Genomic DNA, 22800 nt, shown 5'->3' on the forward strand with positions numbered 1-22800 from the left:
GAAAAACTCAGTGAAATTATGCCAAGTATAAAATAACAGAGTTAACTAAAATGTACCGTAATAAAAAATAACATGCAGCAATTTAGCTCATGTGGAATACATAAACCATTTCGATATAAACGTGTATGATAATAATCGTGCCTTTTGTTTTATATTAAAAATGTGATTGCAACAATGGAACAAGAAAAAAAAAAAAAAAAAACATGTATAGAATGTATACAAGTATGCATACTAAAAAAAATTGAATAATATTATATCTTGGCGGTAGCATCTTTCGTTTAAACGTTTTTTTTTTTTCTTTTTACTTTTTTTTCTTTTTTCTTTTTTTTTTTTTTTCTTTAAATGTTCTGGCGAAGTTTATTAATTTTAACAATTTTCCCTCTCCTAAAATGACTCTGATTTGAGCACACGCACCAAGAGGTGTTACATGTAAAAATGCATGATGAAATAAAAACACAAGAGAAAGATCCAGATTTAAAAGAATGATTTGTACCACACAGAATACTGAAAATTGTACAAAAAATTTTATGTCAAAATATTTGTGAACAAAAATAAAGAAACATATTTTTTTAGATTAATATATATATATATATATATATATATATATATATATATATATATATATATATATATATATATATATATATATTTTTTTTTTTTTTTTTTAATTAATGAACAAGCATATATTCAAACCCTACCTTGTGTAATTATTACCAGAGAGGCTGGCGGTAGTGGAAAAAAAATTCCAGTAAAAATGGCACGTCTTCTTCGTATTATTTTGGCGATGGCCTTCATCGTCTGGATATCACCTTGTTCAACCATTGATGTAAGGATGGAGTCGTCATTTGACTTATTATATATACATATATATATATTTATATGCGAACATTTCCAATACACATTTAAATGACATATATATTGAAAATATAACACTCCATTAATTTCAAAATTTTTGATGTTCTAAAAATTTTTATTTTACAGCCAAAAATTGAAAAGGCATGTGCTAGAAGGCCGCCAAAATATTGGAACGAAGAAATAGAAGATTATCCGGATTTCTATTTTAGTACAAATCATGCTCGAAAAAAATCATTCTTTAAAAAACTTGCTTATCCTATAAAAGCGATCGATGCTCATTTGGATAAAGTTGTACTTCGAAATATGATGCCAGAGCTAGAAGACCCTGATGAGATTCCTCACACGCGCTGGGGCCACTTCTGTCGATTTGTCGGAGACAACCTAATTTTTGCTATAGCTATACTGTTTATAGTAGCTGGACTTCTTGTTATATATTTAACTGATTTGGAGAGGTTCATTAAAAGTTTAGTTTTTTCTTGCGCAATATCGGTACCTATTTTTTTAGCATTAATTGTCTTTAAAAAGGTATTGAAGGTAAATTACATGTACAAATTAGGGCTCGAGGAATATTATTAAACATTGCTGATATTTCAATTATCATTTTTTCGTCGATGAAAGGCTAAAAATGTGGGTCACACAGTTTAGGTAGAACCATCCCCAGAGTAACCTTTCAGAGGATGCAGTAAAATCACTCACTCTTAAGAAGATTTAAATGGATTCCTTGAGAGTGAACGTGGTCTATGTGCATCATGTATATGTATACGTATATGTATTTATTCATAATAGTGTTGTTAATTTTTTTTTTTTTTTTCCTTACATGGACATGTTACAATGTTTTGTAATTTTCGCACATTAAGTGCGAATTTATAACATCACAACATTTCTATTTGGAAAAATATATTTTTTAGAGTATACTTCTTCTGTGGATCGATGATACTTTCTATTCAGCGTCGACCTTCACAATTTTAAAAATGTCACAAATGTCACTATGGTAATATAACTGTGGCAAAATAGCTCTAACAATTATATCGACCACACAATTTGGCACCTTTATTGGTATACCGTTTTATACTTTTAACATTTATAAAAATTATACAGCTGTAGACAGTTATTTGATTATGCGGTTATCACAAGCAGTGACCCCAGGGCCTGTACACGTTTAAGACGGTGGGAAATAAAAATAATGTTATATATAAAAAGGTTCAACAACCTATGGAAAACATTCATTTTCATTTCTATATGGTGAGATTCTCCTCTATGCACAAGCATTACTTATGAAGGCCATTCACTTAATTATGCCAAAAAAATGCTTAGGCGCTTTCTAGGCATGAATATGTAAAAAACTTGTTTATATTCAGAAATCTTTTTTGCAAAAAAAAAAAAAAAAAAAAAAAAAAAAAAAGAAAAGAAAAGAAAAAATATATACACACATATAAATTAAATGTAGCATGTATGAAAAGCGCAACATATGCTTACGCATCACAGGTAGCGATTGACGTACAGAGGAACTACGCTTAAATTTAAATGTACAATAATTAACTGAAACATGTTCCACTTAAATGGGATTGCTCATCAATAAAACAAAGGGACAAGGAAAAGATAAGGAAAATAATTAGGAAATATATTCTTTGTTTCAATTCTTATAAGTAATTTTTAACAACATTCAGCTGCAATTTTTAAGATGCAAATATGAAGGTATTTGTAAGATGATCCATCAATTTGTAGATATGTATAGCTACTGCGCATAATATTAGGAAGGTCCCAAAAGTGTCATTTTTCTTCTTAAAAAAATAGATTTTCATAATTTATCATGTAAACAAAAATGTATTAACAATGGATGCTCTCGTTGGTTTCTCATAGCGATGTGTATTCTGTGATAAGATTTTTCCTAACAATTGCAGACAAAAGATATGGCTTAATGGTTCTAAATTGTTTATCATTCCGTGGTGATGCATTTCCTAGCCATAAAAATGTAAAATTGTTTTACCTTTGATTTCTTTTCACCATTTCGTATCCTTCTTTCACCTCCCGTATAATCCAACATGTGTTATATTTCTTCATTGATAAGGCGTTTTTTTTTTTTTTTTTTTTTCCGTTTGTCGTGCCTTCTTAAGTGATATTACATTTTAGCTTGCTTCTTCGCATCTTCAATAACCTCTTCTATAAACATTTCAAAGACTTTATAAACGTAGGATAGCATAAATGCTATATCAACTTCAGTATCATGTGGTGTGTTACTCAAATCGTTCAGCTTCTTTTGAATGGTGTTATGTACATGTTCTAGGTATTTCGCCCATTTATTATTCCATATATTTTCCCTCCACGATTTTTCAACTTGTTGTGTTTTTTCATAATATTCCTCCTCCATATCTTCAATTGATTCTTTCCATATTGATGATACTTTGGTAAACAATGCTTTCAATTCATCACTGTATACATTGGTATCATCCGATTTAGTGTTATATAAACTATTTTGTTCAGCTTTTGTGCCTATAGAAAAATCTTCCTTATATGGTTGATTTACATGCGTCTCTGCCATTATCCTTCCAAATCGTTGCTGCGCTAAAACTTGAGGCATATTTTGCGCACTCATTTGGCTTTTCATAGAGGAGCTACAAAGGGGAAAGGAATAAATCCATTACGAATTTTTTCTCCTTCTTATAAAAGAGTGTTCATAGAGATATATAAGTATACCACCCATGAACACAAAAGTTGGATGGATTAAAGATTGCATACACATATAGTATGTGAACATATACATAACAACGCATAACGAAGAGGTAATCTTAAAAAAAACATAAAGAATTATTTAACATTTTCGAAAAAAAGTAAATCTTACTTTGCAGCGAAGGAATAATTATATTTCCATACTAGGAACAATACAAAGATAACGTTAAGGACAAGGGTTTTCATGTTTACTTTTCCGTTTTTACACTTTGACGTTATGGTGCCAACTGAGGATTTGCCGGTAGAGTTTTTCTTTGTATTCTGCATTTTGCGAACAAAATTTGTTGTAGTATGAATAAGTCTTTACAAAAAGGCAATTTTCTTAAATACAATTTTTTCAAAAATTAGATAGAATTAATAATTTAAGAAGGAAATTTTTTTATATCGCTATAAACTTCCTTTGGTAGTAAAAACAAAGTTTCTTCCGGTTATATTAGAACTAATGTTAATAATATATTTATACTTATATAATATAATCCGTTTAACATATTAAATGTGGGACCGCCAGGAAGCCCGTTTTTATGAAAAAAATAATTTATAATAACGGAAGTAATAAAACAATATCCTTATTGCAGGCATTTATGAGGTAGAGAAAATTGAATGAAGATTTTTATTAAAATTTATACATATGTATTCATATATGTTGTAAGCAAGCATTATATATACTATAATTTTATAATAAATTATTTAGATGAATAAACTAATATTTAAAAAAAAAAAAAAAAAAAAAAATTTTTCAATTTAAATATAGTTATAAATTATTATTTTTTTTTTTTCATTTTCAACAAGTTTTGAAGATATTATTAACTACAGTACCATTTAGCCAAATTATTTTGCAATTCTGTAGCAACAGCTAGGAATAATCTGTTTTCTTTTTTTCTTTTTTTTCAACAGAGTACATATAGCTTTAGCCACCTTTTTAAATATTACATACATGCGTTACTCCGTTACATGTTCGCCAGATAATGTACTTTTAAAATGTATTAAAATAAATATATTATATATGTATATATATATATATATATAGAAGGAAGACCTTTTTTACATGTATCAACCATCAGCCATATTTGGACGACTTGGATATGAATATTTTATTACAGTTATTTTCTTTTTCATTCTCTTAGCATCAAAAAAAATACGCATATTTAGGAAGAAGAAAAGAGAAATAAAGTATTAATTTAAAATAAAAAAGATCAAATAAAATATGGTATGAAAAGAATTAAGAAAAGATTATTTCTATGGTAAGTAAATGCTCTAGAACAATTTTAGAATTCTTCCATTTATGCATAAAAAAATAACTGTGGTTCTTTGAACGCTTAAAATTAGGGCTTGATAAAATGTGATATATATATATAGCCACCCACCCAAATATGTTACTGCTATGAAGAACTTCTTTTGAAAAAAATATTCTAGCCGCTATAATAAGCTTAAATAGTTGTTATAAGTTTTTGTCTTCTTTTAATATTTAGATATATAATAAATAATTATACGTAATAATTTTTTTTTTTTGCTTTGTTCTTTCCTTCCCCTATTTTTTATCGAAATTTATATTTCCTTCATATAATACCAAAAGGGAGGGGGGGAAAAAAAATTACAATTTTTAAAAAATGCAAGCAAATAATAATTTGCTTTATATGTCCTGTACTTAGTGACCTATGCATTTAAGGATTCTTACCAGTATCATGATAAGCAGGTTTAGAAAAAGAAATAATAAATAAAAAAATTCAATATGCAGTCGTATCCAAATTATTTGTATAATAATATCGAATTTACACACACACAAAAAAAAAAAAAAAAGAAAGAAAAAAGAAAAAAGAAAAGGTTAATAAGGTTAATAAAACTATAAAAGGCCTGAATTATTAAAAGTGAAAGCTTTATACATATGCACCAGATCAAATACCATACCTCTGGAAATCGAATTTTCTTCTTTTCTCCTTTGAAATGTGCATACTAACCTTGCTCATTGTACACTCTCACTTCAAGGATCGTACTACTGTGAAATATATAGCGAGATATAAAAGTTTGTTCCTTTTTATGAGGAATAAACGTAAAAATTTAGAACGAAAAAAAAAAAAAAAAAAGCTTTAATGTTTAAAAATTCAAATAATAGATTAAATCATTTATAGAAAGTAGTTGTGTTTCTATTAATCATTTCGAAAAAAAAGCTCGAAATACATAAAATAATGTTCACACACATATGTGCGATATACCAAGAAAAAAAAAAAAAAAAAAGGCAAAAATACGATATAATAACTGGCGAGGACAATTTCTGCTTAACAACACTGAATGAATAATTTAAATCACGAAATAAAGTGCAAAAAAAACATATTTGGGGAGATGGATATTGTATATCTACAAAGACGTATGCAAACACATATATACAGCGGAGTCCTAACATATTCAAAAAAAAAAAAAAAAAAATACCCAAAGAAAAAGATAAAAATTTTTACAGAAACCATATATTATTGTAAAGTATAAAATTTCAATATTTACTATGTACTATTTATTGCATCACTTCTGTTCAAATATCGAAAAAAAAGTAAGCTAAGTATGGTGCTCTTATTCCATTTTTATAATTTCTAAACAATATTGAATGATATTATCATATATCCTTTGTCTACTTCAATATACACTATATATTATACCTTATACTTGGTAATACTTGCTTCTCTTGTAATGTTATAGAAAATAGAGTTCTTTTTTTTTCCTTTCTTTTTTTTTTTTTACATGCCTCTATGAACTGTTTTTACGCATGGGCACCTTTAAATTTATCCTTAGATTTCTTAGCATTGTGTCCCTCATCGTTCTTAGAGTTTCCGTGATCATTGGCACTCTTTTTTTTAACATCATCCATTTTTTTCAGCTTAAAGAAAATATAAGTTATTGCTACAAAAAGAGATGTCAATAAAATATTTGCTAGATGCTTCTTAATTTTGTCGGATGTCAAAATGGATAAGAATAATAACAGTAGGGGTGGAGTTATAATGGTATAATTTTGGGAGAAGGTACTGATTATCTGAGTTTTGGCATCTGGATTTTCCATTAAATTGCTATCTTTGTTGGCTTTGTTGACTTCACTAACAATTTTGTTTTCAATATTTGAGTCGATTTTTTCTAAATAACCTTTTACATTATCTGAGAGAGTTCCCCAATCAACTGCATTTTCTACTTTATCCCAAATGACATCTTTCAAGTCTTTTAATTTTTTTTCAATGTCGATATTTAACTCCAAAGGTGCTCCTCCATTTTGTGCTCCGTGGTGTGGTGCATTATGTGAAGTTGAAGGATGCTGTTCATCATGGGATCCCATACCCATATAAGATGCATGTGCTTTTGGTGGATAGTTTCCACGTGGATCATTTGAAGCTAAAATTCTGTTGAAGACCGCGTTTTCTAAACTTCCTGTAGTGTATGCCTCATTGGGGGAACTGCTAAAGTCGGTCTAAAAGGAAAAGATAAAACGTAAAAGTATATAGATTAGAAATATAATTTATAAAGCGGAAATTACATAATACAGGGTATACTATTGAAAGCAGAAAAATATTATGCGCATGATTTCTCCCGCACATATGCAACCTCCCCTGTGCAGGTCCATAAACACCATGATGGAAGAGAAGAAGAATTAAGAAGCGTCATTCATCACATATAAAACTACACGTAAGAGAAGAACTTCTTATCTTTACATATAATTCTTACATGGCTATAGGAACATTGTGAAGCCCAAATCAAAAGGGAACAGGCAAAAATCTTGGAATAGAAAAAGATGGAGTTCAATCCTTCCTTCTTTGGTTGATCCTTTCTTAAAGCATTTTCATCAGCCTTATTTAGGCCTTCAGCCACCATCATATTACACTTATAGCTCATTGTTCCACGTGCGGAGGTATCCTTACTTCTCAGAAACATTTTTTTTCTTGGGGCGGGGGAGGTTTGCCCTAAAATTTATAAATACTAAAAATCTGCAAATTACAGAATGGTATAAAATAAATTAATATATATGCGATTGTAATAAGGATTTTATTTAACAAAAGAAGAGAATATATATTGCTGAAAAATGTAATTATATTTTAGCATATAAATTTTTACTTTAAAAGAATAGGAGATAAATATATATTATATATTTATTTGCCCAAAGTTGCAGGAATAACAATTTTATAATTTTATATAATACTAATTTATTTTTTGATAAAAATAAACAACTTTCGAGTTTTTATTTTATATAATAAAAAATTAACGTTCAATTATTTTTTTAGTAAAAATTATTATAAAATTAGGCAGAAAAAATATTCAATATTTTTTAGATAATAAAATATTTTCAAAAAAAAAAAAAAAAAAAAAAAAAAAAAAAAAAAATTCAATTGAAAGGATAAAATAATTTTATTAAAGATTTTATGGCCGAAATGAAAAATCATTATAAATATATGACACCTCCCTAAAGCTATGAAAAAACATGAATAATAAAATAATGAAACACTGTTTTTATTACGTTTTATTTTATATCACTGCATATATATATTGATGGATGATGATGGATTGTCCATTGTTCAAAGAAGAGGAGGAATTATCATTTTTATATAAAAAGCAGAGTATAATTCTTTGCTAAGAATACGTATATTTATTAATTAACGGTATAAATATATTTCTTTATAGAGGGTGGCTTTTCATAATTTTTTTTTTTTTTTTTTTAGAGCACTGCACTTAAAAATCCTAATATAAAAAAACACTTTTTGAGTACACCAGCTTTCTAATATTACGAATCAACCGCCTTTTTTTTTTTTTTTTTTTTTTTGCCAAATTGCGTACCACTAAAAAAATGTCTGATTAAAAAAAATATTTCAATTATTTTTGCGTACAAATGTATACAATATATATAATAAACAAAATATGCTTGCTCGGTGCAATTATTCATTCATGCTATAATTGCATAAATTCTTAATAAAAAACCACGTATGAAAATGAAATGAAAAATAATACATGATTGAACTAATTTTGTTTTCTTAGAAAAAAAAGAAATCTATACCGTCAATGGTCCCTTTTTTGAAATTTATAAATTTTTCTTTTTTCTTTAATATATAACAATATAATTATCCTTATCTTTTTTATATATAATGAAATAAGATTATTAAAACATCATTTTTCACCTAACGTCTAAATTGCCGAAAAATAAAACTATTCAGTCTTTCTTTTTGTTTTAATAACAGAAATAATAAACAGATCATTCATATAATTTACAATTGAGATATTTGTTTGCTTCTCTTTTACCACGCGAATAAAGAACCTTTGACTTATTAATAAAATATATTATAAATCATTTCCGCATTGTTAAATATAACAACTGGTATGAATAACAGGATCAATGCTAATATCATTCTAATGACACAATAATATATTTGTTCGGTATAAATCGCTTGCCCCTTTACACTATGCACGACATACATCATCTCAGTTTACGACGCCCTACATAGTAGTGAAAATTATATTACTCTTCTATATAGTTAAAATCGAAAAAAAGTAGGAAAAAAAAAAAAAAAAAAAAAAAAAACTCAATAAAATAAGAGGAGGTACGCGTGACCGTTTTAAAGAAGTACTGGATCTCCGCCTAATGTACAGCTACATAACAAAATAGTTAGCATATAGAAAAATGACACTTTCCCTTTCCGTTTAATGTAAGAAAATATATTACTTCATGCCCTACTTTATTGAGTACACGTAAAATGCTGTGGTCTCCATGTCCATTTTACTGTGCTAAGAAATTGGACCTGTGGTGTGGATGAGGAAAATGCAGAAATAATACTTCGCTCAAGGCTTCTAAAAGTATTTATTTCATACATACATACATATATATATGTATATATATGAATTTATGTACCCACATACACTATCTCCTTTTTAATTTTCTCGAAACATATTTCTTATAACTAATGGTTCAAAAAAAAGGCAATGACTAGCCATATGAAGGGTGAATACGTTCAATAAAATTGTAAAACGTGTGTCCCTCCTTTGTAAGAAAATGAAGTCTAATGCAAATACAGTATAACATAACATAAATATAATGTAATAATATATTATAGTATATAGCATTACAAAATATATGTGTGATAGAAAAATAAATAAATACCATCGACCTCTAAGCTCAACGGAGCATAGAAATTATGACAGTGTCGGAAATGGAAAAATGCAAATTAATTCTGCGCAGTGTAATTATCTCAAAGAAAGACCCTTATAAATCGTATAAAAAAACATATGCTCCTAATTATAATTAATTATGCGCATATATATATCTTCATAAAAAAAACTAAAAAAACACTCCTTTGATATTAATATAAAACATGAAAATGGTAATTAAAAAATGAATGTTTTATAATAAATATTAGATTTCGAAAGTATTATATATAAAAAAACTATCCACTAAATGATGGTCATATTAAGTTCATTTCGCCAGTCATGGGAAATACACCCTAATTTGAACTCTTGACATGTGGAAAATAAAAATTCTACTATATTTTATATGCTTATATACTTTCAAGTGTTAATTTGTTCCAACCATGAGGAACCTTTCTGTTTGTTTAATTTTATATTATTTAAAATGTCATTGAAAATATTTCAACTTGATGTTGGTTGTCATACAGAAAGATGTGTCCATTTGTTTAAAAAATTCTTTTATAATTTTTTTTATTCCTTAATATACCCCTACTTTTTCTTCTCTTCTCTTTTTGTTTTTTCATCTGCCATCGCATGTCGTACTTATATTTCCTCCAAGAGTAAGAAAACTAAAGAGAGACCCATAATGAGCAGTACACCAGAGGAGCAAATTAATTCAATTGGAAACAACAAAATGGCTAAAATAGCTGATAGAGCACCGGCGATGAAGGAACGAGCTGATATTTTTCTTTTCATCTTGCGTATTTGAGCCTTCATTCTGTAATCATTATACTGTAAATCTCCATACATATCATTGCATAAGCCATGCAATTGGCTGCATTTTCTTCGACGCTTCGTACGCCTTCTTTCGCTTAGCCTGTCTTTCATTTCATTTTTAATTTTTTTTCTTGTCATGGGATCCATATTTTTGATATAATCCCTTGTATCGTCATATTTTTCTCGAAAAGATTTATCACTTTTTGCTACATATTTCATATATTCTTTAAATGATTCCAAGTTGGGGTCCAATTCTTCACTGTCATCAAAAGTGAAAGAACGTAAATCCACTTTTCCTCGCCGTTCATATATTTCTTCTTTTTCTCTTCCATCCCCCAAGCTTTCTAAACTACCATAATCTATTTCTGAATCTAAATCATTTACTGAAAGCAATCTAGGTACTCTTAACTGCAGATCATTATGCGCACTTCTTCTCCTATTGTTCACGTTAAAGCCGACACCCTAAAGAGGAGGATTACACAATTCGTAAAAAAGGGGAATGTGCATTCTTATTTTCCAAATATAAGAGCGGGCGATTACTACATCGCGCCGCATTAACGGGCGGAGGAACATCACATGTTGACAAAACTGGTGGAGAAGCGTTTATATGTATTACAAGTAGAAATGTAAATACGCACATATATTACACACATACTTTATATACATTCTATGCAAGTAATGTACATTCTTGCCAAGTATGTTAAACGCCTGTGCGCATTCTTACCTTTCTATTATCAGAGGCTCGCAATATCCAAGCACTTAATGTCAGAAAAAAAATTTTAGTAAATAGAATTCTATACATTATTTCAGAAAATAAAAATTAAAGTTTATCGTGAAATCAGCGAGAAGGAAGTTTTTGTATAATTTTTATTAATAGTATGATAAATGTATCTCGCAAAATTAGCTAACAATAAGGTGTATTCTTCTTTTTTTTTAAAATAGAAATTAAAATGTTATTTTTAATTTCCTTTAGTATTATATGAAAAAATAAAATTTTCACTACTGATTCCTGTCGAAAAGTAAGTTCATAGCTGGCATCTTTTTCTCTAGGTGTACTTGATCTAGTAAATACACTGAACGCTAAAAATAAAAATGTTTAAAAAATGGCCAAGGATAAAAATATAAAAAGGGGGGTGGGGGTGTAATAATAGAAATAAAGTCCGTAATTATCATATATTAACAATGGTACGAATAATAATAAATTACTAGTAATGCTAATGATAAAATAAATGCAAGGCAAACATAACTACTTTTGGAAGAAATAAAAATGAGTACTAAAATAACAACTATTGAATTGGAAATCTTGCCAAATAATACGTGAATGTTTAAATGGAAAATGTTGCAGTGCGTACGAGGAGGAATATTTATCACATTGTGAAATTGTGCGAAAGAGTACTTTTTTTTTTTTTTATAAAATTACGCACAGGTGCATATAAAAAAGTAGACTTGCATAAAAAATAAATAAGAAGTAAGCGAGAAAGCGGAGTTAATGCATAACATACGCCACGATTTTATCACTGGAAATTGAGGAAAATTACGTATAAAGGAAAAAAAATTCAAAACAAATAAAAAAATGAATAAATGAATAAATAAATAAATGAATAAATGCTGTTATTTGTAAATGCCAAATTTTATTATGAAAAAAATGTATGTGCCATATTTGTGCAATTAAGAAATATTTATCACCTATTTAAAAAATCTTTACCTCAACCTTATGTAAATTAAATAATACACAGTAGCAATGCAATATACGTCTTCGGGCAATTATATTCTTCCTATAAGCACATTTTAAAGGAGAAAAGGTTTTCTTCTCCCCGTATATAAGATTTTGTCGATAAAATGGTTTCACATTTATATAAAAGTGCAGAAATAAGAACGTCAAAATTTATATGCTAAAGGGAATAGCGGTATTTAGCGACTCCTTTGAATTATTTCACCATCCTTTTAAAGCTCCCCTGTCTTCTGCATGTGCTGAAAAGTATGTGGTTTTTGCATATAATATGGTAGCGTATAATTTATACAAACTTTTAACCTTTCTGTATTTAAAAAGGAAAAAAAAAAAAACGTTCTATGTGTCTTTACTAGCATAATATTATAACTTTTTACTAAGAAAAAAAATGTAGAACGTTCCACATACCAATTACGAATGTGCCTGCTCGCACCACTTACAATTTACAATCCGTGAGGTGTAAAAAATTAAAAAAGGAAAACGCCATAGACACGATTTAAACACGGAATAAACCATAACATAAAAAATAAAATATAAACAAAATGGCAATATGACAAAAAGAACGACGCAAAAAAATGAGCAAGAGGTAAAATAAAGTTCGCATGACTAAGAATATCGATTCACTATAACAATGGGTGTTCGTGGAGAATACCTCCTTATTTATTAGTAGCACAAGTCTACTAATAAAAATGACAATTTTGTATTTACAATTTGCTTGAAACGTAACAAAAAAAAAAAAAATAAAATAATAAAATAATAATAATAATAAATAAAAATAATAAATAAAAATAAATAAAATAAAATTCCCTACTCCTTAAAGACGCAGTGACGATCATCAAATTTTATAATAATACTTAATTCTGCAAAAAATAACCTCAATAGGAAAAATCATATAAATTAAATAACCATTTTTTTAGCATTGTTTAAAGGTGAATATTTAAGTTGACTTGAAGTTACTACAATAGGAGGTACGGTGTCTGCTGTTCTTCATGAGCATAACATCGTCTTCGGCAAATGCACAACATCTGGAAAAAAGAAAAATAGATTACCCCCGTAGTAGGAAATGTATATATTTCCTTACTATCTATTTTTTTTTATTTCCTTTTTTTCTTTTTCTTTTCTTTTTTTTGGACTTTCGAACAAATTTCGATGGCAATGGTGAAAAGTATTTCCCATTATTTCATATTAAAAATAAGTTTTCCAATGCACGAATAAGGTATACAGTACTGATTAGAGTTCGCGTTCTACAACTTTTCTTACTCCTACACGGTTATATAATGTTGCATAAGGAGAATAAATGTATCTCATTTAGGAACACCAAATCGGACATTGACAGAATTGATTATCTATACTATAATATACTAAAAAATGTTAGTTCTTAAATTTAACACTAGGAAAAGAGAAAAAATTTCTTCCTTCTTACATTGAAAATGCTGCAAATTATATGAATGCATGGATTACTTTACCTTTCTAATGCGTTTAATACACATTGATAAATGTGCACTACCGGCCTGATATACTTTAGATGGGCATGCTTACCCCCCGCGTTTCCATAACCATAACTGTGTGCATATAACTAAGTACACATGCACATATAAACTGTCCAAAAGAACTCAGCTGTAACGAGACACATCTGCACGGTTACAGATTAAAAGACCAATTTAATGAATTCAATTATATATGCTATAAAATTCGTTAATTGTGATTACACATGATATATTAACATAGTTCATCCCTTCTAAGCTTCTTTTTTTATATGAAGTCTATGGTTTATATACGTAGAATAAAACATATTACACATGATTAAATTTCAAAATGGGCAATTAATTCCCCTCCAAAAAAAAAAAAAAAATTAAACTAAATAAACTAAAATATACAAGACTTAATAAAATAGCACGTGAAAGATTATAAATGACAAACAACCACTAGCCTTCATAAGTTTAGAGGGGTGTGAAAAAAAGAAAAGCAAATGATGCTTAAAACATAGTACTAAAGTATATAAACATCTAAAACCTATAAAAAAGAATTACTAAGGGGAATAAAAATAAAACCAAATATATACGTATAGTTTTAATTTTATTCACCATTATACAATATCGTAAACAGGCTTAGCTTAATTATTTAATTATCTTAATTCTTTTTTATAAGGTGGACACCTTTTAATGGCGTATATACCATAGCACTATGCAAAACACATGCGCGTGTAAATGTACTACCGCCTGCACATATTGTTGCATACACTATAGGGGTGGCCATGGGACTGACAAACATATATATCTACACATGCCTATGTGCACATATATATATATATATATATATACTATACCATCCCTCCAAACAAATGTGCACGCATTACACATGCATGCATATATATTCCGCCGTTTTTGTACGCATGATTCGTTAAGAGAACATACATAAAAACAAACGGAACGTCAACTTTGAATTTCAAAGCACTTAGAAGTTTCCAGATATATATTGAATAAATATTTCGCTACATAATATTCTCATCCTTAGATATGTCCGTAACGCGCCCAATAATTCTGGACGACACAGAATCAATAATAGAATCATCGTAAGTGTATGGTATGATTTCCAACTTGTTCTTTATTTTAAGTTTTATCTTTTCTGTATTCAAGATATCATGTATGCTTTGTGTTCTATTTGGAGCACTAATTTTTTTTAATGTTTCTTTAGATAAATTATTTTCAAGTTCGTACATCTTCATCATACGCCTGACTACCTCGGAGTTCGTTCCTTGAGTTGCAATTTCTTCGTGACGCTCCTTCGTTCTCTGCACTTCATTAGTTACCGTTCTATTTGAAAGAGTAACGCCCTCTGCGTACATTTGTTTTCTAAGAATTTTTTCAATCATTGAAGTATTTTTATAATCTCCACTTTCATCCGATTTGTAGACTTCATCAGTAAACCACATTAATGTATCTAAAAATCCTCTAAATAAACAATCCACAAGTTTGTCCATGTGGGAATAAATAGATCTTCTTCTAAAACGCATTAATTCATTCCTTGCACTTAGCACGCCCTGTACCCCTGCTTCTCCTAGATTCCTCCCGAATACTTTCTCCCCCTGACAGGATTCTTCCTGGCAACAACTTCTCACTGTATTCGTATCATATTTCGAAACAAAAGTAGAACCACACAAAAACATTACTGATAAACTAGCAAAGAGGGATAGCCTCCTGTAATTACTTTTCCTTGAATTGTTCATCCTTACTGTAAAATTGTTGAAAAAATAATTTACAACAGTTTTGTAATTTTGCTATTAAAAAAAGGAATACTCCAAAGGAATCTCAACAAGGTAGCACTTTTTATATAAATGTGAAACTTCAAATTTTGTACATTCAAGTGGAATAATAAACTACACCTATACAGATAATACGTTACCATACCATCCAACGTTATTGTTTACGTATAGTGATATTATATATAAAAATGCCACAAGTTTTTCTAAAAAATTGGTAACCAAAATATGTTGCAAAAATTAAAACAATTATAGTACTAATTATATATGTACAAATATGTGCGTATACCTATACATATACATATATATATGTATACTTCAACCGGTTGCAGTTGTTTAACTTCAAAAAATTAACGATGCCCCCAATTGTATAATAACATGCGGCGAACAAAATTTGTAATTCTTTTACATGTAACAAAAGAAACGGTTTCTGTTTTTAAAAAAAATATATAATAGTATATAATAATAAATAATGCATAAACAAATAATACGTAAATAATTGCTTTCTAACTTTTCTTTCTAAATTATCCATTTATTTTAAAAGTAGTCAATTTTCCTTTTTTTTTTTTTTTTTTTTTTTTTTTTAATTGCAAATGTTTCCATAATTAATTTATACGTGTATATTAGACTGTATACAAATAAATATGTTGTAAAATTATACATATAAATAAAATTTTTTGTACATGTAAATTTTTATTTTTTACAGTATAAAGTGCACGTTTATTTTTGTTAATAGCGGTGCGAACAATTTTCCCCCGTCTATTCCGTTTTTCTTCGTCATTAACACTAGCAGGTGATGAATATGCAAATGCAGAAATGTACACATCATTTTAGTTATATATATATATATATATATTTACCCTTACGTCAGTGTTGCATTAATGGATACGCGCATTCGCCAAAAGACGGCACCTCCCAATTTTCCTTCTCCATGATGCACCAACAGTTTTCACCTGCAATTCCTTGCTATTATTTTATATAATATATTATGCAGCTAGCGATTTGTCAATATACCATGCACAATAAACGGTCGCATATATATACTTATACATGTATACATAATTCATGTGAAACACAATTTTAATACCCATAAATTCGATATGTTCTGAATAATAAACAACAATATTTTCCGAATTTTATAGTGAAAAGGGGGAAAATAATATATGGAGTACATAATTTTTCACGTATAAATTTATCTTTGTTAAATGTGGTAGCAAAAGTAAATCATTCCAAAACATGATGGCGATTTCACCGAAACATGTTCTATCTTCTAATTAACCTTTCATTTACAACTAATAGACACATGTAACGTTAAATAATATTCTACTTGCCTTTATTCATCATTATTATACATGTTGTATGCGGTTTGACAAACATTATTATTTATAAATCGAAACAATTCACTCCATCCACAATTGTAAAAACAAATTGTGGCAGATAGTTGTGTTCATAGAAAATAGGCATAGTGGTATAAACAAATGTTTGCATTATTATTGCTGCATTTTTTTTTATATATATATTCTATTTTTCCAGAACAAATATGGAAAAATCTTTGCTGATGAAATTTTATTTTGGGTACCAATTTTTAGTTGCATAAAGAACATATATCCTACGTAGGAAATGCCATAATTAGACAAATCCCATTATTTTAAAAAAGGAATAAATCACGTTTTCCCAATATACGCATATGCACACTATTATACATGTATGTTTGTACGTGTGTGTATATATGCATCCCCCTTCAAGCATTAATGACCATCCTGATACACACAAAAAAAACATCCTTCTGAATGAAAAAATAAAAAGTAACAAATATTTGTGAAAATTTAAAAAAAAAACAATGTTGACAATTTCAGCAAATATGCAATTGTAATATATGATGTACCCTTATGAGTGAGGAAATGGTAAAAAATTGGCCTCCATTAAATAAACATTAACATGTGAACACATGTACGTAACAATTTATCTGCCGAAAAAAAAAAAGTGTACTATTATTGTCCTTACCTCAATTTCATTCCACACCTTATTCGAACGTTGCCCTTTCGACGTTGTACTTTTTCCATTTTTGTACAATATTTTTCCCCTACATAACTATTTCTAAATGGACAATATACACACAAAAAAAATAATTTTATTAAAATGAGAAATATTTTGTCCAAGTTTTATTCTTTTCTTCAATTATAAAAAAGAGGGGAAAAGAAAAGTGATGTTTTTCATTTGAAGGAAAAAAATCTTTTCACCCTTTTGTATGCCCACATATATATATATATATATATATATATATATATATATATATATGTGTTATATTGACAAGGGTAAAATTAATTTGCGAACAAGTGTAACATACAGGGAGTTACGTGTATGTATTTGCACACAATTCAAATTATGATAAAATGAAAGGAAAATTGGGTGTTCCGTAATTCATTAAATTGTAAAAAAATATGTACAAAAAAAATTAATTGAACACAATTGTTATACAATACATGTGTGTAATTTCTGCACATGGAAAATGTAGAACATGAAAAAAGAGAACACATTTTAAAAGGCATTTACTTTTTTCACTTGCGCTGTATACACATCTCATCCTCCGCAAAAGATTCTTCCTACAAGGCCTGATTAGTGATGCGCGCTTCTTTTGGTGCTATGGGTGCACTCTGGATGCACATGGCATAATGACATCATCCTTCACTATTCCGCGCGTCCCTCGGCTTAAAAAAGCAAACACGTACATATATACATATATACATATATACATATATACATATATACATATATATATACATATATATACATATATACATATATACATACATATATGTGTAAACGGGATAAATGGCGCATGCTGAAGAGGAATGAATAATTTTAATCCATATGTTCAGACTCGTCTTCGTCACTTTCTTCCTTCACGCACAAACGTCAACCAGGCCGACATCCCCTGGTTTCACAATGCGCTTAACACTTCTGTGTCCATAAAAAGGAGTAGGATACTCACCACATTTTTTAATTTTCTGTTTTTCATTTATTTATCGCACTTCATCTTTAAGCCGTTCTTCCTGGTCTAATTATTCAGGAAATCCCCGCAGCTCATATGCAACGCATACGCTGCACATAAAAGTGGATACAATAAAACACAGAAAAAAAGGAAAGCGCGAAGGAGCGGTTATCACTTCGTGCTATGGGTATAACATCTTCCCCTTCTCGACTTGCAAAAAAGGTTACCTGAGGCAGTCCTTACACATTCGCATGTACACACACATGCACACATACATGCGTACATACGTGCATACATGCATATATATACATATATGTACATATATTTATCTGCATAATCGTGGCTACTCTTTCGAAATATTCTGCAGAAAGTGCTCCATGTTCAAAACTGCCAAGTCTTCCTGCACCCTGGACAGTTGCACATTTCTTCTTTCCTCCAAGGACTGGACAACCATTCTTATATAATCCCGGTCATTTACATAATACGCCTGTTGTGGCCCCGATAAATTACTAAAATGGTGCTGCATGGCTATCCTTGCATTGTCCAAAAAGATATTAAATTTTTTTATAGGAACATCATTTTCGTTTGTGTTTTCGATTAGTGCTCCTTTTATATTTACTTTATTTATTCCGGCTGGTTCCACATATTCCCTGCTGGTACTTGGCACTTGTCCATCTCTTGGCTCTTCAAACTGAAAACGCTTATCCTTGAATAGGGTATATTTTTCAAAATTATCTTGTTTTCCTTTTTCATTTATATAATACCCAATTCCTAGTGCTATGGCAACAGCGACAAATATGCCCGAGGATATTAAAGAGTAATAAATTTTTTTTTTCCTATCTTTTGCAGCTAAAATATCATCGATATTTTGTAATGGAGCTAAATCTTTTTCAATTGAGGACAAAATCCGACTAGCGCACACAATAAATAACTTTTCACTCGCACATAACAGAAAAAAAAAAGTAAGCATTTTGGAAATGTTCATTTTAGTTCTCACTTTAAATGAAATTTCTTATATGCCCCTCTCCAAAAAAAAAAAAAGAAAAAAATTTCAAATTCACATAAAAAGTAAAAAATAAACGTGCACATATGTAGTATATATATGCGTCTATTTTCATATATAGTAAAAATATAGCAAATGTGACAATATTCCAAAGGAACACAAATATATATATGTGCTACATATATATATATATATATATATATATAAATATGTTGTGGCCAAAAAAAGGGAGATAATATTTCTTTTCCCTCTTCTGCTTTCAATATCAACTTGCGCATATTTCTTTCATGTACTCATTAATATATACCCATTGCATTCACTGCCAAAGCCCTATACATAATGTATAAGAACAATTCTTCCACTTTATTAACTTGCTACAATGCTCTATTATGCTTGTTTATATCTCACAATAAACTGATTCTGCATCCAATGATTTGGAAGAAATCAAAAACCACATAATAAAACGACATTGTAATATGTCATATTGCATGAACCAAATGTTTAAACCTCGACATTCACTACACATGCATAATTCGCACAGAGAATGCACGTAATGCACATAAACAGAATATAACAATATCTGACGCTTTAACATGCCAGTTCTGTATCCAAATTAAAAAAATTCTCTGCATGCATTTAGTGGTCTGTCAAGAGGGGGGTGGCAAAAAAAAAAAAAAAAAAAAAAAAATGAATATCACAAAACAAACGAGGAAATGCCTTTTAAGCCTCATCACTGCAGATTTCCATAACGACTTGATCATTACTCCATTCCGTCCATTTTGTTACAATTACCGGATAAAGCACTAGAACGCATGCGCAACATACTAAAATGACGAAATTTTCACTTTAAACCACTCCACACATAACAGCAGGTTACTCATGTCTATCTGTTTGTACGTCTTGGTTAAGGAACAAAAAACAGATTGTTGTAAAAGAACACACACCCATTTGTTGAAGTAACATCCTCAAATATTTGGTCTATATTTAAAAAAAAAAAAAAAAAAAAAAAAAAAAAAATATATATATATATATATATATATATATATATATATATATACATACGTATATATTACGAGGGGGAATTTTAAAACTCCTTTTGTGGCTCCCCTGATCGGAAGCAACCTTTGCAACATATCACAAATAAATATAGGCCTATATGTATCTAACCGAAATGGCTTATATGCGAGAAAGAAAAAATAAAAGAACCCTATAAATTATTATGTCGCTACACATTCTTTTAAAAAACTTAATTATAAAACATTTTTTTTTCTTTTTTTAAAAGCATCAGAAGTGAAGTCTTTAATGCATATGTATCATTCCATTCTCCTTGTTAATTACATTGCGCGCTTGTATATTATAAATATATATGTAACGCATAAATGTGTGTTTATGAATTTGTCTATCTGAATATTTTTTCCCAATAGGTACTATTTACTCAAACAACAGCATTTTTGTTTACATGTCATCTTGGGAATCCCGTGCAAATATGCTTAAATTGTAACGCATATGTTAAATGGGTGGTCAAAGCAATCAAAGTGGGATCGTTCCTATATGCATTGTTGCCAAAAGGAAACCCCTGAATTTTTCTTGCAATGTGCCTTTTTACTTATATATTTACATTTTTTTTTTTTTTTTTTCATGCCCTTAGAAGAGAAACATAGTTTACGTTCCCCCTGCGATTTACATAAAAATTTTTTGGAAAAAGAATTCCCAAAGTACTTTTCGTTAAACACAATTTTTCCTCGACAACATATTGTATATTCATAAATATGCACTTTATATAAAACACATTTTTTGCGCCTGTTATATATAACTGCATAAACACGTAAATACGTTATTTTTAAAATTATTTTTTAAGTTAATGCTCATAAAATTATGTATATTTATGAACAATTCTGTTTAAAATAAACATAGGACGAGGTAAAATGTAAATATACTTAAAATATGTCAAAATAATTTCCAAGTATAGTAAACTTGGAATGACACACAGATGTAATATTCTATGTTTACATATTACACACCAAAAAATATGAAAATTTAAAGACAAATATTGTATGAAAAACGCCTAAATATACACACTATATGTATAATTTACTACTTAAAAATGTACAAAAAAACGAAAAAAAAAAAAAAAAGGTGAAAGAGGTGCTGAAAACTGACCCAAAGATGAGACAAGCATGGCATAATGAAGGGACAAATTGTTCAAAATGCCATAAAAGCCGAAAGAGAAAAATTAAATTACTTAATTAGTTAATTATAAATATATCTGATCCATCATATAAATTGACATAGTAGCAATTAAGATGGAGGTAAATTTTTATTCTTCGCCTTACTCCTACGCCTGGCTTGCTCTTTGATGTGCAGATTCATTATTCGCATGGATAAAACAGTAAGATGATGTAAAATACGCAATCCAAGATGCAAGCCCAAATGGTAGCAATTATCTCGAAGTCTTGTTTTGGATTTTTTTATTTTTTTAAATTTGTTCCTTGTAATTTTAATCATGCGCAAAAGCGATTCATTCAAATTCTTACTGTCTACATATTCATGTGGTAGAATTATCTTGTACCCACCATTTCGCAAAAATATGTCATCTACAAGAGGAAAAATGGGGACATTGAAGGAAATATCAAAATAGTGAATAGAAAAAAAGGATAAAAGGAAGAAAAAAAAGATAAACGAGTATGTTGTTTTTCTTTTGTGCGCTCTTCCAACAGAAAGCACTGCTTGAACGGAAAGATGGCAGGAATGATTAACCTGCTAGAGCTCGCAAAAAAAAAAAAAAAAAGATATGCCCATAATGATCAAAGACAAAAAAAAAAATTACACTATAACAACCTTTTTTTTTTTCATTTTTAACCGAACAAGAAGTACACTACATTTTACATATCCTTAAATTTACCTACCGTAATTTGGCAACACATATTTCTCCTTCTTCTTTCCTCGCAATGCATTTAATTCTTGGGCGTGAAGAAAGAACAAAACGATTACATAAATCAACGCTTTCAAATAATTCATGGTATTAGAAAAAATTATTAACCAAAATTTAGAGGACTGTTTTAATACGCTTCATAATGCTTGACTTTTACCCCCCCAAAAAAACTGTACATATATACACATATACATAAATGCATATATATGTGAGCACACACATATATATGTACTGCGCGCAATTCCTAACTTTTCGAAATTGTTACTACCAATTGGCATTGGCAACTTTTAAAAAACTATGCATTATAATTCGTAATCAAAAACGAAATGGGAAGAAAAAATTAAAAAAAAAAAATAAAATAATAAAAAAAAAATAAATAAATAACAAA

At 28.9% G+C, this 22800-nt stretch overlaps 7 protein-coding genes across 7 annotated transcripts; 1 reads left to right on the top strand and 6 right to left on the bottom strand.

Annotated features, from left to right (window-relative positions):
- Nucleotides 1-754: 754 nt before the first annotated feature.
- PKNH_1401900 (conserved Plasmodium protein, unknown function) lies at nt 755-1431 on the top strand (the record flags this gene model as incomplete). The annotated part of the gene is made up of 2 exons (XM_002261874.1): nt 755-826; nt 982-1431. 2 exons carry the CDS (start codon nt 755-757, stop codon nt 1429-1431), a joined length of 522 nt encoding a protein of 173 aa, XP_002261910.1.
- Nucleotides 1432-2974: 1543 nt separating this feature from the next.
- Nucleotides 2975-3768, bottom strand: PKNH_1402000 (conserved Plasmodium protein, unknown function; the record flags this gene model as incomplete). The annotated part of the gene is made up of 2 exons (XM_002261875.1): nt 2975-3467; nt 3695-3768. 2 exons carry the CDS (start codon nt 3766-3768, stop codon nt 2975-2977), a joined length of 567 nt encoding a protein of 188 aa, XP_002261911.1.
- Nucleotides 3769-6328: 2560 nt separating this feature from the next.
- PKNH_1402100 (Plasmodium exported protein, unknown function) lies at nt 6329-7485 on the bottom strand (the record flags this gene model as incomplete). The annotated part of the gene is made up of 2 exons (XM_002261876.1): nt 6329-7024; nt 7279-7485. The coding sequence occupies 2 exons, from the start codon at nt 7483-7485 to the stop codon at nt 6329-6331; spliced, it is 903 nt and encodes a 300-aa protein (XP_002261912.1).
- A 2838-nt stretch (nt 7486-10323) lies between these two features.
- PKNH_1402200 (Plasmodium exported protein, unknown function) lies at nt 10324-11299 on the bottom strand (the record flags this gene model as incomplete). The annotated part of the gene is made up of 2 exons (XM_002261877.1): nt 10324-10959; nt 11222-11299. The coding sequence occupies 2 exons, from the start codon at nt 11297-11299 to the stop codon at nt 10324-10326; spliced, it is 714 nt and encodes a 237-aa protein (XP_002261913.1).
- Nucleotides 11300-14717: 3418 nt separating this feature from the next.
- On the bottom strand, nt 14718-15452 carry PKNH_1402300 (gametocyte associated protein, putative; the record flags this gene model as incomplete). Its single annotated transcript, XM_002261878.1, has 1 exon — nt 14718-15452. One exon carries the CDS (start codon nt 15450-15452, stop codon nt 14718-14720), a length of 735 nt encoding a protein of 244 aa, XP_002261914.1.
- A 3368-nt stretch (nt 15453-18820) lies between these two features.
- On the bottom strand, nt 18821-19462 carry PKNH_1402400 (early transcribed membrane protein 13; the record flags this gene model as incomplete). Its single annotated transcript, XM_002261879.1, has 1 exon — nt 18821-19462. One exon carries the CDS (start codon nt 19460-19462, stop codon nt 18821-18823), a length of 642 nt encoding a protein of 213 aa, XP_002261915.1.
- Nucleotides 19463-21778: 2316 nt separating this feature from the next.
- On the bottom strand, nt 21779-22498 carry PKNH_1402500 (uncharacterized protein; the record flags this gene model as incomplete). Its single annotated transcript, XM_039113628.1, has 2 exons — nt 21779-22074; nt 22387-22498. 2 exons carry the CDS (start codon nt 22496-22498, stop codon nt 21779-21781), a joined length of 408 nt encoding a protein of 135 aa, XP_038970001.1.
- Between the last annotated feature and the right edge of the window lie 302 nt (nt 22499-22800).

Source organism: Plasmodium knowlesi, assembly GCF_000006355.2.
Source record: "Plasmodium knowlesi strain H genome assembly, chromosome: 14".
Classification (NCBI taxonomy): domain Eukaryota; phylum Apicomplexa; class Aconoidasida; order Haemosporida; family Plasmodiidae; genus Plasmodium; species Plasmodium knowlesi.